Here is a 20,401-nt window from a genome sequence, read left to right on the forward strand (position 1 = left end):
ATTATTTGTGAGTGTGTGTGTGTGTGTGTTTGTATATGTGGCTCTGTGCCTTGGCTCCAGAGAGGCTCAGCTACCCCAGCTGTCCACCCTTGCTCTGGCTCCTAAATCAAATGGTCCCCTCCTTTCTGGCTGTCCCTGGACACCTTGCTCCCCAGCCCACTACAGTATGGGACCCAGAGCCGTGCAGACGATTTATTACACCCATAGAGAGCACTCAGACCCAACCTCTCCTCACCTCCCCCTCAGTACTTCTTTCCCATCAACTCTCTTCACTCCCTCCACCCTGCATGCCAGCCCCTTTACTTTGTCACAGTTTTCTCTCTCGCTCTGTCAAACACTGCCTTTTCATTTTTATTGTGGACTCCTTTTTATAAATGCAGCTTTTCCCTTATTTTTGTTACAAGGCCCCCTTTTCTTAGTTGGTAGAGTACACAGGGAAAGCAAAATACAAGTTCTTGTGTGTTTCTATTTTTTGTTGTGTTAAAAGGTGAAAAAAGTGTGTGAATTACAGATTGAAGTAGACAATCTGTAATTCACAATCTGCCAAGACAGAGAGCTTCTGTCTATGTCATACAAATACTTGATCCTGTCTGATAAAAACTTCACCACCTTTTTATTAAAAGAACAAAAAAGAAATCCCCTTTATTATTTTGAGTCCTGCTGACTGTTTCCTCGTTGAAGTAGGATGTGACGTGTCAGTGAGTCAGCCATCAGGCATAAGGGCTGACTGCCTGTGTTAGGAGCACCATCTCCAGGGTGGGCAGAGAGACACGAGTCCCCCTGAAGCTCAAGCCCCTTCTCTGTCTGCAGAGCCTGTATTTATACAGAGCACACACCCAGTCACCCCACACATACAAACAGTTGCCTTTTCAACTGTGTAAGCCTCGTGATTTCTTTGCATGCTGCAGCCTGCTGTCCTCTCATTACCTTTTGACTCAGCCTCTCTTTCTCACTCACCCTCTGTTGATGCTGTGAGGTAAATAGTGCAGTATATACAAGGTGCCATGACTCAGTGTCCTCGGGTCTGAAGGAATTAGTTAGATTTGAGTACAAGTATCACTGCCACCGGCTGCTGAACTGATTTAAGACCCTGAGCACGACTGCTGTTTATATACAAACCCACACACCCATTCACGCGCACACACATACATTGTCACTTGTCTGTGGCGAGTATAATGAATAGCTCTGTGTACTGAGTGCTGCGTTGAAGAGGGGAGGTGATGGATAATGAGTATCGGAGCAGCATAAAGGACACACTCTCATCCAGTGCACACTTGCTTGAAAATACACACATATGCTCACAAATGCACACAGACACAGTTAACACACTGCCTCAAAGAGGCAGACCTGCTGATATCTGATTAATTAGGCAGCCCTGGGTTTAATCTTCTCTGTTGTTTCTTCTTACTCACTCATAGACACATAAACATCACAAGAGTTTCATGGCTGTGTCCATACCAACCGTAGTGCACTGCCTGGAGAGAACATGAAGAGAGGGAAAATAAAGGTATACAAGATAGTTGGAATGAGCTGGCTGGATAAAAGAGGGATAGGAAGTAATTAGTAGATTTGTGAAGAACCTGGGGTGTCGGTCATATTGTGTGTATCTGTATGTGTGTGTGCGTGTGTGTGTGTGTGTGTGTGCGTGTGTGGCCCGAGGCTTCCCTTGTTTCTGGGAGCCCAGAGCATGCTGGGACAGCGGGGCAGTGTGTCTATGACCTCTCCATCTGGAGCCTGCCTGGAGCTCGCTCAGCCTCGCTGTGCTCAGTGTGTGTGTGTGTATGTGTGTTTCTCAAAGGCAAAACACTGCAGGCCGTGACTGTCCCTGAAACACTTACAAACAAGCTTATTTGCGTCCCCTTTCTTCCTAACTCTATCTATACACAGCAGCCTTACACCTCTCCTGATTTTGGCGCGGCATTTAAACGTAATGTACCGTTTGCACCGTCAGCCGAAGGGACAGAGGATAGCTCCTCTTATTTCCATCCGCCATCTTGTACCGTCTTCCTTTCTCTCCCTGGCACAGCAATACACACTGTGTGCCTCTCCCCTCCCCCAACACAGCGATGCAGATTACAGGCTTTGTGTTGTGTTGTCAGTGCACGGCCAAGACTGTAGTAGCAGGTGTGTGCAATGTTTTTGTGTATGCGTGTGTTTGTGTGTGAGAGTGCACGTGTTGAGGCTTGCGCTAGTGCATGCTGGTGAGGCGGCATATGGATGCAGGGTTGGCTGGGCACTGCTATGCACACCAGGTGTGAAATGGACTGTTTAATTAAGTGCTGATGTTGTTGTAATGCATGCTGGGAGGAAGGAGGGTGGAGGACGAGGTGTGGGTGGGTGGGTGGAAGGGAGCAGATTCTGTTTGGCTGTCTTGAGAGGGGTGTTGCTGGTGATGGTGGCGGCAGAGGGTTGGTAGGTGCCTTTTGGCAACACTGAAAGATTTTTGTGTTGTGTTGAATACTGAGGAGTTGTGTCAACTTTTTCACTGGGTCATTGGTCTGCCCAGGAACACCTCTGACTACGACTTCGTTTGTTCATTGCTTCTGTTGGGTGCACCGTGTGTGTGTGTGTGTGCATGATAGTGCAGCTCAGCTTGAGCGGTCAAGTGTGGAGGCAGTCTGGGAGAGTGGGACTGTTAATAGAAGAGGCGATAGAGAAAGGAGCCTCACATTAATCACAGGCAGCTTGGGACTAAGACAGCTTTCTCTCCCTTTCTGTCTTTTCCTTGCTCTTTCTTTCTCTACCGTCTCCTACGGCTTCTCTTTTTCTTTTTCTGCAACCCCCTCCATTCAACCCCGTCATCACACCACACACACCACGATACACTGAGCAAGTGACAATCAGTACTGCTAATGAAGTGAAGGTTGAGAGCTGATGAGCCTGTTTTAGACCCTGGGGAAAACAGCTTGTGCTTTATTCCTCCTACTCCTCCTGCCTCTTCTCGCTCCCTACAGGGTCACCATGTATGGCCATCTTCTCTCGGTATAGGTAGAATGGCAACCAGGTTAGTGCCAGTCACACACCTCATATATGTGATTTTTTCCCCCTCCTATCATATGGCCATAGTAATGTGGGGGAAAAGGTGTGCCCCCCCCCCACACACGCGCGCACACACACACACACACACACACACACACACACACACACACACTGATATGGACATTGAAGGAAGGAGGTTAAAAATGGTACACATTTAAACATGCAGCCCCTCTCGTAGACATCCCCAGTTGCTATTGCTTGCTGCAAGTACTGTGTGTTTATAAAAATTGTGCATCGAGCCTAGCAGATTTACGTCTGCTTGGCAAGCACTGTGTTTGACGAACAGAAGGAAAACGAAGGAGGGTGTACGAAAAGTTGGTAGGTGGGTGGTGGTTGCATGGGGTGTTGTTAGAGAGAAGGAGGGGGGAAGGATAGAGGAATAATAGCTGTTTGTGGTCCTTGTGTACGAGTGTGCGTATGCATCGCGGAAGGACGCTTAGAAGAGCACATCAATTCTGCAAGCTGTAAGAAGAGAATGAAGCCGTTTGGTAGAAGGCACTTGTCTCTTTTATTTCCTCCTCACCCTCACGCGCTTCTCTTCCTGCTCTCTTATTTAGTCTGCCCTCCTCTTCTCTGGTCTGCTCTGCCTCTACATAGAAAAGGAGGAGGAAGAGATGGGGGGGTGAGTGAAATAGATGGAGTATAGGTCTGTTGCTTAGCACCCCCAACTTCCCCCTTCCGTGCGTGTGCACGCGCACGCACACACACACACACACACACACACACACACACACACACACACACACACACACACACACACACACACCTCTTCCATTCCTCCAGCCTTATTTGTTCCCCATCCTTGTGTATGCATGTTGTGAGCCTGTGATGAGTGAATAGGCTGTGACACTAGAGCTGTATTAAGTGTACCTCCGTTCCCCTGGCTGAGTGGGCTGCTATTGATTGGCCTTGTCTTGCAGGGTAGAGTAATGGCTCTCCGAGGTGAGGGGGGAGGATTAGGCCACTAATTGCCATTGTGCAGACAAGATATGACTTCCCCCCCAGCAGCCGCCCCACCACCATCTGCACCCCTTATCTCTCTGCTTTCCTTTCTGCTACTACTTCTCGCCTCACCTCACGCTCCTTTTGCACACTCACTTTATTTTCTCTCCCCCCAAATGCTCCCCATCTTCTATCGTTTTTCACTTTCGTGTCTCACTTCATGTATCGTCAACCATCTTCTGGTCTCACATATCTTGTTTTTTTTTTTTAACTCCCCCCAAAAAACCCCAACACTGCCAGCCTTACCACCACTTCCCCTCACACACAGATTTGATTTATCAGATTCTCTGATTTTCCTCTAGACATCACCTCGCTGCATTTATCGATTCTTTCCATTATTGAGTATTAGTCAGAGTTAAGTACTTAAAATCAGTCAGTGTCCTGACCACACCTACCGTAAGCTGACGCTGTCTGTTAGGTTTTGTTGCCATGGAAACCAATGGAAGAAATGGCCGCTGAGTAAAGATGTGCTTTTTTTTTTTTTTTTTTTTTTTTTTTGTTACAGGAAGCTGCCCTGAAACTGGCCTGAGGTTTCAGCTGCTTTTTATTTTAAATGTCTGCACGTAAACAGTCTAATGCACAAAAACACTCATGCTTGAGCACTCATCATTGCAGTCTTCTTTTTTTTTCTTTTTTACACCACCAAAGTGTGTGTCCCATAGAGAGGTTTTGACCCACTTTGACTTTGTAATGCAGAGACATACAGCAATACTGTCCTGTCAAAGAGAAAGAGGATGATGGTAGAAAAGGGGAAGAAATTAAGATTAAATGGGCAAAACATGAGTATCATTTAAAACAAAAAAAAGAAAAGAAAAGGAAGACCCAACAAAGGCTGTGGCCTGCTGGTGAGGAGGTAGAGTTGAAGGGATATAGAAAAATGTGACCGTATCATAGGAAAGATTTACAACTTGAGGGAGAAAAAGCAAAATGTGTAGAAAGTAAGGCATGTGACCAGACCGTGACCCTGCGCTACAGGGTTTCCCTGGAGGGCTTTGTTAATGTGGCACAGCTACAGTGGAGCAGAGAAGCTCATTGGGCCAGCTTTTCACCACCTGCTGTGCGTGTGTGTGTGTGTGTGTGTGTGTTTATATGTATATGTGTGGCGGGGGGATTTCAGTCTTTGGCTACAAGCGCCACATACATACAGTATGGCTGTTGAAGCTGTATTCTTGTAGTGTGTGTGAATGTGTGTTCTGCATGTGAAGGCTGTGTGACTCTCACAAGGCTGCTCATCCTGATCATTGTCACTTCATAATAGGGGCCTTGGGCTATCCATCTGGCCCTCGGTGTGTATATGTGTGTGTTTACACCTGTGTGTGTGTGTGTGTGTTATCCATTGCTTTTGTAACGTTCCAAACCCTTTTTTCATTCCCTTGTGAAAGAGCTACAGAATCATGTTAATTTTACCGTTTACCAGTAGAGGAAAACTGGACTGTCATCTTATTTCTTACAGACTTTGACTGATCCTACTTTTTTTTTTTTTTGTTTCTCCAGCTGCATCCTCCATCAGCAGTGAGTCACCACCAGTGTCTTCACCAGCCACCAATCACAGCTCTCCAGTCAGTACACCCAAGAGGGGTCCTCTTGGTCCTGGTCCTGTCCTGGTACCCCCAGCAGGCCACACTGTGCCAAACACTCCACCTGTAGTCACCATTGCTCCAACAAAGACCAGCAACGGCCTATGGAGAAGCGAGGGGCGCCAGGTAAATATTTCTTCAGTGTGGCCGCTTGTATATGTACATGGATAACATAGATGGCCTGTCTATAAACGTCTCATCACCCACTACCAACTAATGGATTTGTGCGTTAAACATTGCCAGCTGCCACTGGGACATCGAGGTGACAGCCTCAATGGCCCATAACATCTGTGCCCCTTCGCCCCCTCTCCAACTTGGCCCTTAGACCAGCCCAACCACAGTCCCAGGCTTGGGCCTCTTGTAACCATTCAAGCTCTCCACCGGCCTCACCCCTTTCACCTAAGCAGTCAAGTGCATCGTCTCCCTTGTCAACCTGGCACCCACTCATAGTGGGGAAGAGAGAAAGAGGGAGAGCTGCTTGCTTTGATAAGGAGTGGATTATGGATTATGGCCTTACTTTAAGCCGCCTTATCTCAGTTTAGGGCTAATAGTTCAGGCCAAGTGCACGGTTATGAACAGCACTCGGCAACATGCGGAAACTCTCTGAGCGGCTGATGGTTCCCTGGAGACAAACAGAAGGGGGATAGTGAAGAGGGAATAAGGAGGTCAGCCAGGCAGCAGTGTGTGGTAGCATTCAGACCATTGTCCTCTCTTTTGCAAACCCCTCCTGACCCCCCCCCCCCCCCCCCCCCCCCCCTCTCTCTAGCTATAGTTTTTATGAAATGAACCTTTTGCAGTACAGGGTCAGTTAGAGCTGCAAGGGACAGACACACAGGAAGCCCTTGTAGAGATGCCACCATTTTTGTAATTTTGTTAGCACAGAAATTTCAAAAAGGACGGACGAAAAAGAAAACCGGCAAGAATGCCCTGTTGCTCACAATTTAAGGGCAGTAATGTGAACAAGAGGTAGGGGTGACTGGCTATGGGCTCAAGGGACAGCAACAGGGTGAAGCGACACCCCGTCATTGTTAGGGTGCCGCTTCACTCAGCACTCATAACTCACACAGAGCCAGAGAATCCTTAAGGATACACACACACACATCATCAAAATCTTCCTGTAAAACAAAGATGACTTTAATGGAACTTTCTGTTACTGAATCACACAAACGGTTACAAACAGAAGGAGCAGTCAAGTTCCGAGAACCCATGCAGCATGTCCGGGAAAACTTGTCTGTTGCTGTGTGTACAAATTAATGTGTTCTGCTTTCACTGCTTTAAAAGAGCATTTTAGTGTCTCTCAGGCTGAGAGATGAGTCTGTCTTTCAGAGGGGGGTAACAGGCAAGGCAGTGAAGAAGGGAGGGCTTGGTGCGTTGGCATTTTGCTTTAATGACTGCAGGAGTCTGCTCCCGCTGCTGCCTGTAATTGCTTTATAATTGGCAATTTGGATTCATGGCTCCATCTGAGAGGCGTAAACGAGCACTCTACAATGCGCGGGGTCTCCCACCCTCACTGAGGGTTACAGGGGCCTGGCTCACACAGAGGAAGATGGCTGTTAATGGATGTGTCTTTGAGTTTGAGTGCTTGTATTTGTGCACAGTAGTGTGTGTATATGACAGGCTACTGGAGAATAGTGCAGGAATAGAAGGCCATGTATTTTAGCAGGTGAAAGGTCAAAATGGGATGGCTGCTTGAATGTGTAGGTGCCTGAGTTGACTATAAGGTGCCTTTCTCATAGGATGGAAGGTTTTTCTCTTTGTTGTTCATGTTTTTTTTTTTCATGGCCCTGATATATGTAGAAGCTACATGTTTTTAGGTAGGCATGCATCCGTACATTAATCCATACATGTGTACATGTATATACAGTCAAATGGATATCAAGCTCAAAATGTGTGTACATGACAGATATAGGCTGAATGCAGGTTTCCAAATTGCTTTGATCAGTTTGAATGTAAGTGGCTGAGATGGACGTTTCAAGAAAAACATATTTGTTTCAGCCATTCTTCAAAGATCCCACATCGCTCTCGAATCTTTGTGCATAGTTTTAGTAATTTTTTGGCATGCTAACTTAACCTGGCAGAGTTTACCCTTTGCCTACGAATCTCACAACACCATACATTATACCAATCCTGGTATATTAGTATTAGTTATGTTAGCATTCGTAATGCATTCTTGTTGTTGTTGTTGTTGTTGTTGTGTTTCCTTCTGATGGTAGTAGTGCAATGCATACTATCAGACACTGGTAAAATAAAGGAGAATTTACATTTTAATACAAAAACACTAGTGTACACTATTATTATCATTATTTAAAATCTATTTAATGACTATCTGAAAATGTGAAAATCACGAGCATCTCTTGTTGGCATAACTGGTTGCCCTTCAGTGACAGTGAAAATGGTGAAAGGAAGAAGCTGAAACCAGTCCAGCACCAGCATTTGTTGTTTTATAGGCTTCTTTGTCTGATCGTCTTATGAGACGATTTCTGTGAAATTCATTGGAAAGGAACACTTAATTCAATTTCTGTGTTAATCTATGTCTGGGACTTGCACCAATTGACAGTTATTAAGTCATAGCCATGGTTTTAAAACCGTGATTGCCTCATGACACACAAGTTGTGTGTAATGCAGAATATCAACTACTGATCACCAGAAAAATACCAGATAGTCGTTGGTCAGGTCTTGAAAATAAATTAGAATTCATTCTCTGTGTGTGTGTGTGTGTGTGTGTGTGTGTGTGTGTGTGTGTGTGTGTTTTCTTTTATTATTGTATGCCATCAAAAAAGGTACTGGTTGTGTACTGGGGACACACAGTGAAGGAAAGGTGCAGCAACTGTCTGATTCAGACAGTTGCTGACTCTCCACACCATGTAACGAGCATGCGTAAATAAATGCCCAGTATATTCATGCAGTCACTCAAAGTGATTGGGCTGTTTTATCCTATTCCGATCGCTTGTCATCAATCAATCAATCAAGTGATAGAAATCAATTACTGTAACTGTCAATGTACGGTTTTCTTTCACAATTATTACTCACTGATAGTTCAAGCTCATGATAATGAAGAGCGGATGGGTTGAGGAAATACACACACATTGCACCTTAAAGTTAATGTGGGTTCAGAAGAGAAAGAGTTACAAGGGCTTTCGGGACAGCCACAAATCAGCAGTGTTGGTCAGCAAGGCTGTGCAAAAAGGAATGAGGTGGAGCAAAGAGCAAACAGAAACTGCATTTTCTTTCAAAGTCACTATCTGATCGAGTTTTAACATATGTGAAGTGCTTTTTCAGGTGACTGCTGGGAGCAGCGGGGAACAACCAGCTCTCCCTGTGTTCATAAGGCTTGAAAAGAATGGCGATGGCAGTGGAGGGGATTATAGAGATGGGTGCTTTGAGAGAATCAAGTAAGATAAGATAAGATAAGATAGAACTTTATTAATCCCTCGGGTGGGTTCCTCTGGGAAATTCGATTTCCAAAAAAGCACAGCACCGACAGAAGTTACAGAGTTATACACACACACATATATATATAAATACAGAGACAATATAAATAAAATATACGAAGGGGATAAATAGGAATAAAAATAAAAATACAAGTGAATTGCACATTTCAAGTATTGAGTCTATTGCACCGTTGACTATTTACAAAAGTATTGCACAAAAGGTATTGCACAGTGAGGTGAAGAGGCACTACAGCTTAGTTGTTCCCTCCTTTGTCCTCCTGTTTCCCCTCCCTCTCCCCTCCAGGGAGGAGTTAAACAGTTTGATGGCGTGTGGGACAAAGGAGTTTTTAAGTCTGTTAGTTCTTGTCTTTGGGAGAAGCAACCTGTCACTGAACAGACTCTTCTGGTTGTTAATGGCCGTGTGCAGAGGATGCCCAGCATTGTCCATAATGTCCATCAGTTTCTTTAATGTCCTTTTCTCTGCCACTGTCACCAGAGTGTCCAGCTTCATGCCGACCACAGAGCTAGCCCTCCTGATCAGTTTCTCCAGCCTGGATGAGTCCTTCTTTGCTGTGCTGCTCCCCCAGCACACCACAGCATAGAAAAGTACTCCAGCAACCACCGACTGGTAAAACATCCTCAGGAGCTTCCTGCAGATGTTAAAAGACCTCAGCCTCCTGAGGAAGTACAGTCGGCTTTGGGCTTTTTTATACAGGTGCTCTGTGTTGCATGACCAGTCCAGTTTATTGTCCACCCACAGCCCGAGGTACTTGTACTTGTTGACCACCTCCACCTCCTCCCCCTCTATCTGAACCGGCAGTGGACCTTCTCTGGACCTCCCGAAGTCCACAACCAGTTCCTTAGTCTTTGAGGTGTTGAGTTGCAGGTGGTTTGTGTGACTCCATGCGACAAAGTTCCTCACCAGACTTCTGTACTCCTCTTCCTGATCATCCCAGATACACCCCATGATGGCCGTGTCATCTGCAAACTTCTGAATGTGGCATAATTCAGAGTTGTAGCAGAAGTCAGAGGTGTACAGGGTGAAGAGAAGAGGGGACAGCACAGTTCCCTGTGGTGCTCCTGTGCTGCTGACCACTGTGTCAGACGTGATGTCCTTCAGCCTGACGTACTGTGGTCTGTCGGTGAGGTAGTCGGAGATCCAAGCCACCAGGCAGGGGTCCACCTCCATCCTGTTCAGTTTTTCCTGAAGCATACAGGGCCGGATGGTATTAAAGGCACTGGAAAAGTCAAGAAACAGGATCCTGACCGTGCCTTTTCCCCCATCCAGGTGTGAGTGGGCTCTGTGTAGGAGGTACAGGATGGCATCCTCCACTCCGACACCCGCCTTGTATGCAAACTGTAGTGGGTCCTGGGCATGTTGTACCTGTGGTCGGAGGAGGTTGAGGAAGAGCCGCTCTAGAGTCTTCATAAGATGTGACGTCAGTGCCACCGGTCGGAAGTCATTCAGCTCATTGGGCCGGTTCTTTTTGGGGACCGGGACGATGCAGGATGTCACACTGTTTAGCGAAGCGCAACAAATAACAAGGAGTAAACCTTAAGATTTTGTGGGGAGTGGGGGTGGGGGTTAAGAAACAGGGTTATGTGGGGAGTCTAAACATTAGAGGCATTTAATACTGGATGTTAGCGCATCAGTGTCAGTCTGGGTCAGTGGTTGTGGAACAGGATGTGGAGGTAATGGCTCACTAAATGGGATTTGTTTTATCAGAGGCAGTGGTGAGAGAGAGGGTCATACTGCTGTAAGGTCTCTCTCTAATCCCAGGGAGCCCAGAGGTTAATTTAGTGGGGCAGGAACTGCCTTCCCCTCTTGTTCACCTTCTTTATGGCTTAATCTCTTTCTTTGCTTTCTCCCCTCTTTTTCTTCTTTCTAGTTGTTCCCTTGCCAACTTCTAGTACCATTTTGTGAAACAAGAGATAAATGTTCCACCAGTCCTACGAAAACCCTCCTTACCTGTATATTCATATATAAACATCTTTCTTGTTCAACTTACAAGGGTTGTAGCGTTTTTCACTTCTCCAATTGCATTTGTAGTCAGAGGGAAACTGTAGCTTCTGAAAATGCACTCCCACTCCCACAGCAGGATGTCTTTGTAGCTCTGAAACGGTGTATGTGCCTGCTGAGTGTCTGTGTGTGTTTGTTGTGGGATTGGATAAGTGAGACCAGGCTTGCTGCCAGAGGGAGGGAGGGAGGTGAATGAGAAGGAAGAAAGAGAAACAGAGGCAGAGGGATGTTGCTTTTTGGACTTTGTTGTCTTCCCTGTAGATGTTGCTCTGCACGCACGCTGATGCGCATACACGCACTTTGCTAAGATCAAAGTTAAGATCTCTAGAAGCACGGCTGTTGTCTACCATTACCACATCCTCATCGATCATAAGGATGACATCTCTTGTTTACAATTAGAGACAAAAACAGTGAGGCTTTTTTCTTACCCCTGTCTGCCTGCTTCATCTATTTTACCAAATATCCTCCTTGGAGATTTGTTGAGCTGTCTATTTTTACAGGGAGGTGGTATGTGTGAGAAAATGTACAAAAGTGCCTGAGGTAGGAAGCAAGAGTGAGGAGGCTGCTTCACCACAAGCAGGCCTATTATTTCCCTGTTCTGTCTTCTCGTAAGATGGGTTCCATGAGCAGTGACAACCGTAACGGTCACAGGTCCTCACAAACAATGACTAAGATTCTCTCTGTATCTCTCTGCAGGCTGACGCAGGGCCTCATGGGGCCAGCAGGGAACGTCTGGGCGCAGAAGGAGCCCTCTCCCAGGAAAAGGGTGGCCCCTCAGTCCCTGCACACCTCCTGGGAAACCCCTATGCCTTTGGTCTCACTCCAGGAGCTGTCATGCAGGAGTCACGGTTTCAACCTCTTAAGTGAGTCGATCCCTGCTTTAACATTTTCTATGGATTTGCAAAGTGTACATGTTCATTCAAGGCTGTATTAAAAATACAGCAGCAACACACATGCCTTGTTGACATGGGTGCTGGGAAGCAATTTGAATTTGTATAGTTTCTTGGTAAAAAATATAATGAATTTTCACAACACCGAACACATACAAATTGAAATGACAATTTTTTTTTTCTTGTTTTGTGCTTGTACTCCCTCTGTTACCTTCAGCCTGCCCAGACAGTTGCCTAACGCAGTGCCACCTGGTCCTGTACCAGAGGAGTATCTCCGGGGTTTTCGGCCTTATGCTACAGCCGAGGATGCCCTCCGGATGCCCTCTTTGCCCTTGGGCCTAGACCCTGCCACTGCAGCTGCCTACTACTCCCACAGCTACCTGCCCCACCCTTCAACCTTCGCTTCATACAGGTAGGCCTCTGCATTTGTTGACTTGGCATCCATTTCCTCTGAGAGTGAACTGTGCAAAACCAGCACATACAACTGAAGCAGATATTTGTTCTGCTCGTTCTGCTCAGCAGTAAATGCAGTAATGTATAAATGACCAGATTTCAAGCTCTCAGAGTTAAAATGATGTTTTTTTTGTTAGTTTTTTTATGTGTGTATTTATTTAACTAGAAGTAAGATTTTTATGAAGCGTGAAGAAGTTAAAGGGAGATGCAAAAAAGACAGGGCAACACAAATTAAAATGAAATTCCAGATAAAAGACACAGAACAGAAGCACAACAGAAGGAAGGAAGTCTGCAAACAGAAGCGAGATAAGATTGTCTGTTAAAAAGTACATTCTACTACTGAGCACTGGGGGCACTGGGAGTCTTTGCAAAAGATCAGATCAGTGTTAAATGATAGCTATATGAGTGCAGGCTGTATTTTCTGACAGGCTGTTGCTAAGAACCCTCTTAGAAAATATCTGGCTCAGCTGTATCAGAAAATATCAGAAAAAATAGATATACGTGACTGCTCCAAAGGCTGTAGTAATATTATTTGCATACTTTAGAAGTCTTCTAATGAAAGTTAAAAAAAATAAAATAAAATAAAATAAAAACAGCATTCTTATGTTTCTATTTTGAAGCTGTGTAAGGCCAACCAGTTAAGAGCACAACCCATTTTCCATGTCTATACCCAAGCTAGGCTATGAGAGGAGGAGAGCAACAGCTTGGTTTTAAATTTTTTACTTCATGTCTAGAGCATCTGTGGGTTTGTGAGAAATTATTAAAGAATCCTGTTTATATATCTGGAAAAGGGTCTTGTTCTGAAATTTTTATTGATTGATTTTTTTCGGCATCCTTTTCAAAAGCAACAGCACGATTATTAACAACAACAAAAACAGTCAGAAATATAGTGTGGAATATTTGTTAAATTAATAGAATTTTTCATGGACACTGTGTATGATCATGTGCACTCTGTGTGTATGTTGAAAAGAGCCAGGCTTGCTTTGGGCTGTCTCACAGGCTGTGTGCTCCTGGTCTGTCAACCAAGCAAGATCACAGGACTGCAGCACCCATCACACACTGTGCTGTAATGGATTTAATGAGGGCTTGAGCAGCGGATGCCACACACATACACAAACACACAGCATCAACATACATCGCACTGTCTTCCTGGATGCTGTGTTGTGATTGAGGTTATCTGACAGACACTGTTACTTCCTTGGAAGATGGAAAAGCCTGTGATGTTCCTTCTTTGGAAGATGGAGGCACACAGGTTAATGAAAGTGAACACTGCACTATCACACAGGGAGACTGTCTGACTCCCTCTTTTCCTCTCTTCTCTCTCTCTCTCACTTTTTATCTCTCAGGATGGATGACCCGTTCTGCCTCTCTGCTTTGAGGTCACCTTTCTACCCACTGCCAACAGGGGGAGCTTTACCTCCTATCCACCCCTCTGCTGTTCACATGCATCTACCAGGCATCCGCTACCCTGGAGATTTCACGCACCCCTCATTGTCGGCATTGCAGTCTGACAGGTAAAAGCCTGCTTAATTGATGAGTGCTGTATACAGTCACATTTATTTATATGAGGTATATCAAAGTGGTGTGCTGTGGTCATGGGTTGTCTTCACACACATCATCTTTCCTCTTTTGTTTCTCTCTCCACTCTGTTTTTTTTAGGCTTCAGCTAGAGGATGAGCTGCGGCAACGAGAGAGGGAACGCGAACGAGAACGCGAGCGTGAAAAAGAGAGGGAACGAGAGGCTGAGAGAGAGAAGGAACGGGAGAGAGAACGAGAAAGGGAGAGGGAACGGGAAGAGGCGGAGAGGGAGAGGCAACGAGAAAGGGAAAGGGAGAGGGAGCGCGAGAGAGAACGGGAGAAGGAGAGAGAAAGAGAGAAGGAACTCGAGAGGCAGAAGGAGAGGGCACTGAGGGAAAAAGAGCTGCAGGCATCCAAGGCCATGGAGAACCACTATCTGGCTGAGCTCCATGCCATGAGAGGACAGGAGGACCGAACCAAGCCTGAAAGACTAACCCCTAATCGGGCTGGTATGTGTCCGTGCATCCTACCTAGCCTCTATTGGCTATAGTCTTTTTACCTTTAAAGTGGATATCTCTCTGATATTTCTGACTCTTCAAAGCTGTTTTATAGACCAAATAAATACACAAAATTAATTTTTGAAGTAATAGTTTCATGAATGTAATTATCTGTTATAACATAAATGTTAAATTCTTATATACCAATCTTTCTCTACAGACAAAACCAAAGAGCCCGCTCTTCCAGCTCCCAAACCAGTCCCACCAGGAATCCATCCGTCTATAGTCCAATCACATCATGGTCTAATCTCAGGCCACAGCATCTACATGGGGCCTGGCACTGCAGGAACAGGGCTTGCAGCCTCAATGATTGCTCAGAGGAAAGACGAGGAGGAGAGGTGGATGGCGCGGCAACGCAAGCTGCGTCAGGAGAAAGAAGATCGTCAGTGCCAGGTGTCTGAATTCCGCCAGCAGGTTCTGGAGCAGCACCTGGACTTGGGTCGGCCAGGTGACACTCCAGATCACAGGACGGAGTCGCACAGGTGAGACTGCACGCTTAACTTGTTTCAGTCCAGCCAATTTGTGCAAAAATGTCATACAACATAGCATGTAGTTGCAGTATTTATTTTCTCCTGTTATCTGATAGAGACGAGCAGCTTTTGGGGCAATGTGCTCACTATTTCTGGGGGTTTTTGGCTGGCTCTGCTAGTCTGATAGGGACAGTTGTGCCTGTGGTTTTGAAGTCTTGGAGGCTGGCAGGCTTTAGAAGTTTGTTTTCAGGCAGGACTGTAAAAGAGTAAGAAGCTTCACATCTACTCTATATCTGTCCAAGCTCCCTTCCAGGCCTGACATGTAGAAAAATAATAGGCACTGTTTAGGCATTGTTGTAGGTTATGAAGAGGAATCCTGATGACTGCTGTTTCATGAGTTGACATGAGTAGGGGGTTCAAATAGCCAGCAAGTGGAACTGCTAAGATACACAAGGGCTAATACCTTTTTCATCCTCTCACTCTTGCATAGCATAAGCCCCAGACCTTATTTGTTACTGTGCCTCTGTGTGTGTTATTGTGTTTGATTCAGAAATGAGGTTGTGGTTCATGCTGGTAGGACACACACAAGATACACACGTCTGCTATCGGTAACTTACCTACAGTATAATCGCAGAATCACAGCTGACAGGCTGCAGATTGCAGATAAGACACATTTACTCAGTGACACACACACAAACACACAGAAAAGAAAACACAAACAGGAGGCATAGATAATTTGACTGGTCATGCAGTGCCTGCTCCTGCCAGGTTTGATTTGGAATGAAGTTTGAGACAGTGTCCATCAGTCTGCCATTACCATTTCCTTTCCCCCCACTGTATCATTCTTTCCTTTACAACCTTGCTCTCCCTTTAAGGCTATTTTCTTCTACTCTCATCATTTAACGTGAGCCCTATTCTAATAATTCATTGTTCTTCTTAAGCTCTCTCTGTCAGTTCTTCTCTTCTCCAGAAACCTGTTAGGAGAACATTGCTCCGGCCTCTTCCTCAGTATACTGCTCGCTTCCTGTGTGTGCATGCCTCACTACAAGGGCCTACCAGATCAAAAACAGCTCTTTATATCTGGAGGACAGTGTGTGTGCCTTGGCCACATTCTCACTCTGCTCTGGGCTACTCTGTCTGGGCTTGATAACACTGCTTTGCACAGACACGCAGATCCACAGACATACTGACATGGATGAAAGGAAGTAGGCAGGGCATATGGGCAAATGTTGTGCGTCCCTGCATAGCATGCATGATTCAGAAACACTATTTCTCAATTTTAGAAGAGATATGGGTGTTACCCTGCATGTATAACAGATTAATAATTGCTGTTCCGTTGTATCTCTGCAGACCAATACCTAATCATCATGAACCAGGAAACAGGGAACTCAACCCTCTCTTAGGTGCCCCTCCACCTCTCATCTCCCCCAAACCTCCACAGCCACCGCGTGAACATCACCCTCCGCCTCCTACCACCCTGTGGAACCCTGCATCTCTTATAGACACAGCCTCAGAGTCGAGACGTAACCATGAGCCCTCAGGGATGGGACACTATGAGCTCAGTCGGCTGCCCCCAGGACCCTCCAGATATGAAGACGGAGCCCGAAGAAGAGACGGTGGTGCAATGGAGAAATATCCTCCTTTGAGAGGTCCCCCAGGTCTGCCTGAGCCCAGCACATACCTTGCTGATTTAGAGAAATCCGCCCATTCATTTTTGAGCCAGCAGAGGGCTTCCATGTCTCTCTCCAGCCAATATGAACTGGAGGGAAGCCTGAAAACCAATGCTGGAATAAAGAGCCTCCAGGGTCACCCAGGGTATAGTAGACATGGACAAGCAGTGGTTTCTGGGCCAGCAATGGGACTGGGACAGGTAGCCTCATTGGGCATGGTCCCAGACGCAAAGCTGATCTATGACGAGTTTCTTCAGCAGCATCGGAGGCCTGTCAGCAAGCTGGACCTGGAGGAGAAGAGGAGAAAGGAGGCCAGGGAGAAAGGTACTTACCCACATACTATGATGAGATGTATAACTTGCTTGGAAAATCAAAGATCAGTTCTTTTTTTTTTTTATAGATATAGAACTGACATCCTCATTAGAGAATTTAAAGAGCTGAGTGTCAGGGGTGACCTCTGTGTTTGCTGCAGGGTACTATTATGAGCTGGATGACTCATACGATGAGAGTGATGAAGAAGAGGTGAGAGCCCACCTCAGGAGAGTAGCAGAGCAGCCTCCACTGAAACTGGATGACTCTACAGAGGTAAAAAGATTTTCCAACATATGCGCTTTTGCATGATTGAAGAACACAGAAGCGCTCATGATGAAACATCACAGTAAGATGATTGTTTTTCTCATCTCTGTACAGAAACTGGACTTTCTGGGAGTGTTTGGCCTGACCACAATGGGCCGACGGGATGAGCTGGTGCAGCAGAAGCGAAGGAAGAGAAGGAGGATGCTCAGAGAGCACAGTCCCTCCCCACCTGCCTCACAATCAAAACGCACTCCTCCACCTCAGCTCAGCACACGTTTTACCCCTGAGGAGATGGACCGAGCGCCAGAGTTGGAGGATAAGAAGCGATTCCTCACCATGTTTAGACTGTCCCATGTGACCGTACAGCAGAGAAAAGGTAAGGCAATTTTTAGTGAGAAAGAGATTAGAGCATTCTACACTTTTGATTCGCTTACTCATTTTTGCTTTAACCCTCCAGGTAGGTAGGTAGGTGTGTATGTATGTATATATATATATATATATATATATATATATATATATATATATATATATATATATATATATATATATATATATATATATATATATATATATATATATATATATATATATATATATATATATAATTTTATATATATATATTTTTTTTTAATAAATGTGCATCTTTTAGTTTTGCTTTTTTATGGTTGGTGGAAGAGCTAACCTTGCCTATCAGTGCATGAGTGGCTTCCTCATTGCAAAAGGAAAGATCTCCTGTATGAAACGGGCCATGCTTGTTGCCTTCAATGAGAGAGTTTCATAAATTGGAGATACAGACTACTGTTCCCTGACACTGACAAATGTTTGAACATTATATCAAGGAATAACAGGGCACACATCTATATGCTTTGGCAATCTAGCTAGTAACTCGTACAGCACAGAACTGCCCCAGTGCCTTTAACGCACCATACCAAACACCTCCATCAATTATTCATATCTTTTCTCTTTGACATCTCATTTCAGCAGTGTGAAGAAGAAGACTGATTGCATGCTCATTTAGCTAATAGAGAGTACTAGTCATTTTCAGTTCATCCTACATCTCATTAATGCTTTACTTCCATTACCTTCTCTCGAGGTAGCTTGCTGACTTAAGCCTCAAAGGAAATAAGGGGTTGAAGTGATCTTGTCAGTGCCATATACCTATATTAAATGCATCGTATTGAACATATTTTTAACATAACATATATATTTAACAATGCATTCCAAAAATTGACTTATGTCAGGGTTCTCTTTACACGGCCAAAATGTGCCTAAATTTCAAAAATAGACACCCATGCACTGACTGAATTGGGAGGGGCGGCAGTAGGCTTACAATGATCTTAGTCTAATACTCTTCATTTATTCTTCATTTACTGTTTCCTAATCACAGATGACATGCCTCCCACACTGTCAGGCCACCTCCTTTTACACACACACACATCGCACTTGGCAAAATGAGTGCTACTGAGTGAAATTGGAAATAAGACTAGGACTGATGCAAAATGTGTTTTTTTTATTTTTTTATTTCTTTATTTTATTTTTTTTCCTGTTTTAGATAATGAAAGGGTAGTGGAGCTGCTACAGGCAATTAAAGAAAAGACTGTGACCTTGGATACCATCAGACATGCTCCACATCCACTGTGTAAAAGTCCTCCAACTCAGATCTCTAGTAAGTTACGTGCTAATGAACATAAACACACACAACTTGTCATCCCTGAAGTAATGTTAAAGTGGTGCTAATCTGTGTAATGCAAATGAAGAGGGGTTATAATTGGGGCCGTGAATGTGAAGATGTAAAGTAACAACAGTTTCTCATTGCATTGTAATATTGTGGATCTTGACCTCATCAGCACAAACATATGTTTAAATGATTGCAGATCCTGCATTCTCCCAGCCTCCCTCTGAACCAGAGGAGCACCACAGTGTCAGACCACGCAGCCCCTCCTCACATTGCCCAACATCCCCCAATGGGCATCCAAAACCCCTTGGGGACACATTAAGACCAAAGGCACCCCCTTCTCCAGCTGTCTACCCAGACAAGGCCCGGGGGCCCAGTGAGGGACCGATCTCAAAGAGGAGCTCCAGCCTGCTTAACAGCTTGAGGCCCCCACTCCCCCTGCAGGCTAAAGAAGGTCATCACAGCATCAATGGACGCATACAACCACGGGACTTCGCCCCAGAGGAATTTGCCCAGCAGTTCCACGAATCTGTGCTACAGTCCACTCTGCAGAAACATAAAGGTAAACAGCTCAAAATAAGGTCTAATAGGCATCTTTGGAAAGGTGAATACATGGAGAGCAGGCCAACATAACTTTTGGAGAGACTATCAAATATGAAGAAATGATGGAAAATATCCCTATGTGTAAAATATGAAATTGATGAAATGTAACATCTCTTTCTTCTCCTCAACATTTGTCCATTAGGTGGAGCCGCAGGGGTGTCAGAGTCATCCCACCTCCAGGAGTCCTCTGTTCACTACAACATTCCCGAGCTTCAGGGCCCTCCTGGCCGACCACCACAGCCACATTCACAGTCCCACTCAACTCCACAGTCATTTCCACATCCACTTTTGCACTCTCACCCTCAGCCCAACGGGCAGCACCTCTCGATGCCTCAGCACAGGGAGGCATCGGGGATGAGGGAGGACATGTCTGGTCCAGAGGACTCTGAAGAGGAAGACGAGGAGGAGGAAGAAGAGGCTTCAGTTTTCAAGTGGCAGGGGATTGAATCTATATTTGAAGCTTATCAGGAATATGTGGAAGGTAAGTAGCTGAGGTGCCTGTGTATTACATGGACTGATATTAGATCACTTTACATACATAAACAGCTTTAACAGTCCCTCTGTTATTATCACTGTATAATTTTATGAGGGATTAGAGGTTTTCTTTATTCTTTGGAATATATACTGAGATTACTGATTGTGCACAAATACATATTATTTTGCATATGTCATTGATTTATCCCCTAAATCAGAATTACTTGTTTTAGATCCAACTATACATTTTTTCCATCATTGAGCATGATCTACAAATATGCAAATTGGACCCGCCTTCACCTTTTAGCTCTTTGCCTGCAGCGAGGCCCTACTTTCCTATTCACTCCTGTGAACCCCACTCAACTACGCATTCTCCTGCTAGATGTAAAGAGGCACAGTGCTAATATTCAGTGAAGAAAAAGAAAAACACAGTGCTTAAACTTGTA

The 20,401-nt window shown here is 45.1% G+C and overlaps 2 protein-coding genes across 4 annotated transcripts in view; both read left to right on the plus strand.

The window, feature by feature from the left end:
- gse1b (Gse1 coiled-coil protein b) overlaps positions 1 to 20,401 on the plus strand; it is a 170,704-nt gene that overhangs the window by 146,432 nt on the left and 3,871 nt on the right. For all 3 annotated transcript variants that reach the window (XM_082541729.1, XM_082541730.1, XM_082541731.1), the window contains 12 exons: positions 5,536 to 5,744; positions 11,766 to 11,932; positions 12,177 to 12,371; positions 13,759 to 13,926; positions 14,072 to 14,439; positions 14,648 to 14,969; positions 16,308 to 16,951; positions 17,100 to 17,212; positions 17,318 to 17,579; positions 18,756 to 18,869; positions 19,078 to 19,440; positions 19,624 to 19,962. In XM_082541729.1, the coding sequence (XP_082397855.1) occupies positions 5,536 to 5,744; positions 11,766 to 11,932; positions 12,177 to 12,371; positions 13,759 to 13,926; positions 14,072 to 14,439; positions 14,648 to 14,969; positions 16,308 to 16,951; positions 17,100 to 17,212; positions 17,318 to 17,579; positions 18,756 to 18,869; positions 19,078 to 19,440; positions 19,624 to 19,962 (3,264 nt within the window). The remainder of the gene's footprint in view (positions 1 to 5,535; positions 5,745 to 11,765; positions 11,933 to 12,176; positions 12,372 to 13,758; positions 13,927 to 14,071; positions 14,440 to 14,647; positions 14,970 to 16,307; positions 16,952 to 17,099; positions 17,213 to 17,317; positions 17,580 to 18,755; positions 18,870 to 19,077; positions 19,441 to 19,623; positions 19,963 to 20,401) is intronic.
- The window catches only part of cox4i1 (cytochrome c oxidase subunit 4I1), a 61,007-nt gene that overhangs the window by 22,097 nt on the left and 18,509 nt on the right, over positions 1 to 20,401 (plus strand). The window lies entirely within an intron of this gene.

The sequence above is a fragment of the Aulonocara stuartgranti genome, assembly GCF_965226115.1.
Source record: "Aulonocara stuartgranti genome assembly, chromosome: 1".
Classification (NCBI taxonomy): Eukaryota; Metazoa; Chordata; class Actinopteri; order Cichliformes; family Cichlidae; genus Aulonocara; species Aulonocara stuartgranti.